This window comes from Lipotes vexillifer, unplaced genomic scaffold, assembly GCF_000442215.2.
Source record: "Lipotes vexillifer unplaced genomic scaffold, Lipotes_vexillifer_v1.1 scaffold584, whole genome shotgun sequence".
In the NCBI taxonomy this organism is placed as follows: domain Eukaryota; kingdom Metazoa; phylum Chordata; class Mammalia; order Artiodactyla; family Lipotidae; genus Lipotes; species Lipotes vexillifer.
Genome location: NW_006783036.1, coordinates 146278 through 153069, shown reverse-complemented (window position 1 = coordinate 153069; position 6792 = coordinate 146278). Strand labels below are relative to the sequence as shown.

The following is a 6792-nucleotide window of genomic DNA, read 5'->3' as shown; positions in this document are numbered from 1 at the left end:
CCCCCCTGTAGCCACACTCACTGTGCACTCTTGCACGCCTATAGAAACAGCCACCTGCCCCATGTGGTTCAGTCAGACTGTAGTGGCTCTCAGCCCCAGGTCACCTGTTAGTGACCCGAACCATTTACAGGCCCTGGGGGAGAGGCCAGCCCTGGGTGGGGCTCACTGCTGTCCTCCCGCCCCTCTGTCGGGCAGGCCCTAGGGGCAGAGGGCCCAGGCCGGGCTCAAGGGATTGCCTGCCCCAGAACCGCAGTGCTGAGGACAGTGCAACCCCAGGGACGAGCCTCCCTGGAACAGCCACCCCATGGGGAGGTTGTCACTGCCTTTGTTACCCGCCAGGGTTGCAGAAATGGGGCTCAGGGTGGCTGGCTAAGGTTCTGGGCAGCTGCAGATCCGAGCTGGGAGGTGGTGCCGGGGCCCCCTGCAGACCCCAGCATCTTCCCCAGCTCCGGGTCTCCACCTCTGTCTGTGTTGGGGCCACAGGGACCCAGGGTCCAACTCTCCCTCTGCAGAGGCGGCGGCCTACCGCACACCACTGTACGGGCAGCCCTCCTGGTGGGGTGAGGACGATGGTAGCAGCCCGCCCGAGGAGCGGCGCCAGGATGAACCCGACACGGGTAAGTCCTGGAGGGCAGCCTGCTCTGGAGGTGCCCTCGGCGGGGCCGTGGGCAGGAAGACACGGCGCCCACGGTCCTCGCGTAGGTGGGTGGGGCGAGGGTGCCACCGTGAGCACGCGCCTGGCCTGAGCACGTGTCCCCCCACAGAGCGGCCCAAGGAGCTGGCTCAGCGGGACAGTGACCTCGTGGGGACGACAGCCGCCTTCCGGGTCCCCGCGGAGCCGCAGGGCTACTCGTTCCGGCGGGAGCCCAGCTACTTCGAGATCCCCACCAAGGAGGCCCCCCCCTCGCGGGCCCCAGAGGCGCCGGCACACGAGGCCCCCAGCAGGGATGCGGAGGTGGGCGGGGGCGGGGTGGCCCCCACGGTGCAGAGCCACGCCTGCTTCACCATCGAGTTCGACGACCGCAGCCCCGGCAAGGTGAAGATCAAGGACCACGTCAGCAAGTTCTCGGCGCGCTGGCGCCGGCCCCCTGGCCCGGAGCCGGCGCCCATCGACATGGTCTCTGCGGAGACCAAGGTGGCCGACTGGCTGGTGCAGAGCGACCCCAGCCTGCTGCACCGGGCCGGCCCCGCTGACGACCGGCACAGCACCAAGAGCGACCTGCCAGTGCACACGCGCACCCTGAAGGGTGAGCGCACGGCTGCCTGCCCTCACCTCGGCGGCCTCGTCCCCCTGGTCTGTTTACGTTGCCTGAGAGCCGCCTGCCCCGTCGGGGGCCGTCCGGCCTGGTCCTGTTGCTCCTCTGGGCCACGTGGGCTGGGTTCACGGTGGGGTGGTGTGTCCCCGACCACGCGACGGCAACGGTTGTGTGTCGGCCCCCGGGCGTTTCCTTTCCCTCGGCCTCACGCGTCGGGCCCCCACCCCCTCCAGGCCACAAGCACGAGGATGGCACGCAGAGCGACTCGGAGGACCCCATGGCCCAAGCGGCTGGGGCTGCTGGGGTCCCCTCGGAGGCCGGCGGGGAGCAGGTGCGGCTACAGAGGCAGCTCAAGCGGGACCCCCAGGAGCTGCTGCACAGCCAGCAGGCCTTCGTCATCGAGTTCTTCGACGAGGACACGCCGCGCAAGAAGCGTTCCCAGTCCTTCACACACACGCCACCCGGGGACCCCAGGCTGGACAGGCGCCGTGGCCCCGGGCCGGCCGACAGGGACCGCCCGGCCGCCCCCACCCTGGCCTCGGCCCGGGGGGCGGGCGGCAGCTCGGGGCCACAGCGGGCCGGCTCGCTCAAGCGGGAGAAGGCGGAGGAGCGGCTGGGCGGCCCCTCGCCTGCCGCCCGGGCCCCAGCTCGCCCTTTCGGCAGCGTGGGGCGCCGCTCCCGCCTGGCCCAGGACTTCATGGCCCAGTGCCTGCGGGACGGCTCCCCAGCTGCCCGGTCGGGCCCCGAGAAGACGCCCCCGACGCCGCCTGCCCCCCTGCTACCCCGCGGGGCCAGCTCCGCGGCCCCCTCACCGCCACCACCACCCCCTGCTGACCCCCAAGTGACAAAGGCACGCAAACAGGAGGAGGACGACAGCCTCAGTGACGCGGGGACCTACACCATCGACACGGAGGCGCAGGACCGGGAGGTGGAGGAGGCCCGCAGGATGATCGACCAGGTGCGCGTGTTGCAGCCGGAGCCTGGGAGGCCGGCCTCGGGCGTGGGCTCTGACCTGCTGCCCGGCTGTCCCTCCCGGCAGGTCTTTGGGGTACGGGAGTCCCCTGAACTCTCCAGAGCGTCCTCGGCCATCTTCCGTCCAGTTATCAGAGGGGACAGAGACGAGCCTGGTGACGGAGTGGCCCAGCGGATGGCCTTGCTGCAGGAGTTTGCCTCCCGGCCAGTGGGTGGGGGCGGGACCCCCCCGGTGGAGCTCCAGGTGTGTGGGACTGAGCCCCAGACATGTCCCTGGGGAGGGACTGGGCGGGGAGAGGACAGCGTCTGGGCTGGGGCCCCGGTCACTGCGTCCCATATGCAATCGAAGGCTCTGGTCCTGCCCGAGCTGTGGGCTCCGGGCCCTGGCGCCCACCTGTGCAGAGGGTCAAGGGTGCCTGGGTGTATGTGACCACGGGCGGGGCTTGGCTGAGTCCGGGGGGTGGGGACCACTGACCTCCAAGCCACTGAGCCAGGCTGAGACGTGGGTAGTTATGCAAGCCAGGTGAGGCCACAGGGGCCCTCTGGCTGCTTCTGTTGGGGGGCAGGTGGCAGGCACGGGGATGGTGTGGGGGCCAGGTGTTGGGGCGGGCTGCCTTGCCCCCTCCTGCCCCCAGCACCTCCCCGTGGGGCTCCTGTCTCTCCCTGCCGCGGACACGCTCCTGCCCTCCTCTCCGTAGGGCCTCCCGGTACCGGGCTCCCCCGGGGGTCAGAAGTGGGTGTCCCGCTGGGCCAGTCTGGCCGACAGCTACTCGGACCCAGGCCTGTCAGGTAAGTGGCTCCAGTGCTTCAGCAGGGAGGGGGTAGCCTGAGGCCACCAACTAGGCAGATGCGAGCGCACGTCACCGTGCCCGGGGGAGGGCCAGCTCCTCGTGTGGGCCCGCGGGCAGCGCTCACTCGCACCAGCCCCCTTGTCTTCCAGACGACGGCCCCGGGCGCAGAGCCAGAGAGCTGGAGGGGGCTCTCCCTGTGCGCCAGCGACGGCTGCTCCCACAGCTGCCCAGCGACAGGGCGGACAGCCCCGCCGGCGCCGAGGCCACCAGGAGGAGCGGGCCGGGGCCGCCGGAGCTGGGCAGCGAGCAGGCCGGCCTCCTCTTGGGACAGGAAGACGTGGAGCCCGACAGTCTCAGTGATGCCAGTGGGTCGGACGGAGGCCGGGGCCCTGAGCCAGGCGGGGGCCTGCAGGAAGAAAGATGCGGGAGCCCCCAGGAGGGACCGGCGTGGAGCAGGGGCCGGCGCTCACCGAGGGCCCCTGGGGAGCCGGCCCCCACCTCTTTCTTCGCTGGGGACCAGAACGGGGAGGCGGCCTTCCCCAGGAAAGCTACTGTGGCTCCAGGGCAGGTGGAGGGCCCGGGGCGGGCAGCGCAGCCCAGCCCCCCGACACAGGACAGCGCGTACGTCAGCACCAGTGGGAGGATGGTCATCCAGCTGCGGACAGGGCGGTCCCCGGAGCCTGAGGGCCCCGCCCCGGCTCCCCCCAAGGAGGCCCCGGCGTTCGTCCGGCAGGAGAGCTTCACCAAGGAGCCGGCCAGCGGCCCTGCAGCTCCTGGCCAGCTGCCGTACATCAGCAGCCACCCCCTCCTGCAGGACCTGGCCGCGGCCCGGGCCGCACGCATGGACCTGCACTCTCAGGACACCCACCTGATCCTGAAGGAGACAGAGACGGCGCTGGCCGCCTTGGAGGCCAGACTGCTCTCCAAGTCCGTGGAGGAGCCGGAAGGTGAGCTGGGCGGCGCTCCTGGGCCGCCAGAGGACTCCCTGTCCGGGGACTCCGACGTGGACACGGCCAGCACCGTCAGTCTCCTCAGCGGCAAGAACGGGCCCAGCCTGCAGCCCTCGGGGCTGCAGAAGGAGAAGCCGCCGTCCCCGCCGGCAGCGCAGGACGGGGTGGGTGGCGGCCTGAACAGCGCCCGCGAGCGCCTCTCAGAGAAGCAGCGTCGCCCGCCGGGCCCAGCAGATGCGGGACGCGGGGAGCCGGCAAGGCGCCTGGCTGCACGGCGTGGCCACGGGCCCCGAGGGTCCCTGGACTGGCCCGATGAGGAACGAGGCTCCAGCCATGCCCACCTGCCCGGTGTGGACACGGTCACTTCTGACCACGAGAGCTCCGGGGCCATGGGGGCAGGGCGGCGGGGCCCTCGCCGGAAACCCACGGCCCCACCGCCGTCACCTGCTGCCCGGGAAGAACAGAGCCGCGGCTCAGCCGGCCTCCACAAGGTGCAGCTGGCGCTGACCCGCTCCAACAGCTTGTCTGCCCCACGGCCCACGCGGGCCTCCCGGCTGAGGCGGGCCCGGCTGGGGGATGCCTCGGACACAGAGGCCGCAGATGGCGAACGGGGGCCCCCGGCCAATCCCGAGCCGGCGGGGCAGCCGGCTGCCGAGCAGGCCAAGAAGCTGTCACGCCTGGACATCCTGGCTATGCCCCGGAAGCGGGCCGGCTCCTTCACAGGGCCCAGTGACTCGGAGGCGGCCCCCACCCGCGCCGGCTTCTCCGGCCGCAGCGTTGAGTTGTACTGCGCCGGCCGCAAGCCCGCCGTGGCTGAGGCTCGGGCCACCGCCAGGAAGGCCGCCAACGCCACCACAGCCCCCCGCCAGCCCTTCAGCAGGGCCCGCCCGGGCAGCGCCCGGTACTCCTCACCCAGTGAGTGTGGGGAGCAGGAGGGTGGCCCTGGGTCCGGTCGGCGCGCGCAGTGTGTCTGCAGGTTCCTGTGCATTGGCCTTGCACCAGCTGCAGGGCCCCCAGTCCTGGCCCCGGAGGAGCTCCTTCCCATCGGCGGGTGTTTCTCCCCCTGACACACGCACATACACGTGCACCCGGCTGTGCACGGGTGGCGAGCCTCCTGCAGCCTCCAGGCGGTCCTGGTGTGAACACAGAAAACCCCGACCATCTCCAGCCTGGAGGGACTGCCCCCGACTCGCGAGCAGGCCTGGGTGACTGCAGACAGGGGGCTGGGCCTGCCCCTCCCTGGAGTTGCGGACCCCGTGTGTGCAGCAGGGAGGGACGGCTGCCGTGGCACCGGGGCCAGCTCCTGCCAGGGTGGATGTGGGCATCCCTGCAGCCAGGCTCACCCTGTGGGGGGACTGACCCATCCTCTGAATGAATTGGTCTAAGGTGTCGGCACTGCTGGTCCAGCCCCGTGCTGCTGCTGCCACACCTGCCCCAACCCCCGACCCCTCCCGCACCCACGGCCTTGGAGTTCGGGCCCCTCCCTGCCTGCCAGGTCTTCAGGGGGCCAAGGTGGCATCTGCCCCATGGCCAAGGGCTGAGGGCCACACCTGCTTGGTGGGAACCCGCTGCCCCACCCTTGTACTGTGCACGTCTGTGGCCACCACAGGGGCTCAGCACAGGGGTGGGCGAGCAGTCGGGGTTGAGGCGGGCAGGTGCAGGGAGGGGCTGCGGTGGCTGAGCTGGGTTCTGACCACGGGCTGTGCGGCCACACGGTGCGGTCCAGCCCAGGGCCGTGGCTGATCCACGTGCAGTGGTTTACCCCCACCTGGCGTGTCTGCAGGCACCAATTCCCAGTTCCCTCACCCTAACCTTAACCAAGGGCACCCCTCCCCCAGAACGTGGCCCCTGCCCCTGCCAACCAGCCACAACCCAAAGCTGCTCCACAAGGGCCCATGGACACGCCAGGCTGCCCATCTGTGCACGTGCTTCTGGGCTGGCAATGGCCTTGCAGTCCCCAGAGCCCAGCAGCTGCTGGCTCTTCAGCCAAAGGGCGTCTGAGTGTGGGGTTGCCAGCCGCAACACAGCTCATCCTGCAGCACCGGGCCCTTGCCTGGAGGGGCCTCAGGGCTGCCGCAGGTGCTGAGGGCTGCTCTGTTCTGTTCTTGCTTTTGGAACCAATTCACTCACCCGAGACGTGCGTCGCCGGCAGCAGGGCTCGGATTGCACATCCACGTCCGAGGAGGAGTATGGCTCCCACCACGGCTCCCCCAAACACGCCCGCCCCCGTGCCTCAACGGCCACACAGACCCCGCGGGCTGGCAGCTCTGGCCGGGCCCGAGCCCGGGCCCCTGGCCTCCGGGACACAGATGACGAGGAAAAAGAGCCCGACCCTTACGGCTTCATCGTGCAGACAGCCGAGATTGCCGAGATTGCCAGGTGAGCGGGCCAGCTGACAGCACAAGCTCTTGGTCCATAGGGTGCCTCTCCTTGGGACTGGGCTGGGGGTTAGTTCCTAAAAGGGCTTGAGAAATGCTTGTCAGGGGGATGGATAGACGGGCGGTTGGATGGATGATGGTTGGGTGGACAGAGAGATGATGAACAGTTGGGTGGTTGGGTGGATGATGGACGGTTGGGTGGATGGATGATGGATGGTTGGGTGCGTGATGAATGGATAGATGGGCAGGCAGTTGCATGGGTAGTGGGTGGCTGGCTGGATGGATGCAGATCCGCCCAGAGGGGTGGGGGAACCTCTGGTACAGGAAGGTCTTCACCAACATTTTTATTAAAGATGAGTTCCTTCATGCAGTCATTCAGTGGAAGGATCGCCTCCAGGTCAGGTGCTGAAAAGGATGGTGCAGAGGTGGCAGGGAAAGAGAGGGG

The 6792-nt window shown here is 69.8% G+C and overlaps 1 protein-coding gene across 2 annotated transcripts in view; it reads left to right on the top strand.

The window, feature by feature from the left end:
- The window catches only part of CEP170B (centrosomal protein 170B), a 22962-nt gene that overhangs the window by 12625 nt on the left and 3545 nt on the right, over window positions 1–6792 (top strand). Inside the window, exons 6-12 of one of the 2 annotated variants that reach the window (XM_007455579.1) lie at window positions 513–617; window positions 765–1247; window positions 1490–2214; window positions 2296–2472; window positions 2927–3017; window positions 3169–4878; window positions 6207–6348. In XM_007455579.1, coding sequence (XP_007455641.1) covers window positions 513–617; window positions 765–1247; window positions 1490–2214; window positions 2296–2472; window positions 2927–3017; window positions 3169–4878; window positions 6207–6348 — 3433 coding nt within the window. Of the gene's footprint in view, window positions 1–512; window positions 618–764; window positions 1248–1489; window positions 2215–2295; window positions 2473–2926; window positions 3018–3168; window positions 4885–6104; window positions 6349–6792 lie in introns of both variants that reach the window. The other variant, XM_007455578.1, reaches the window with a different exon arrangement.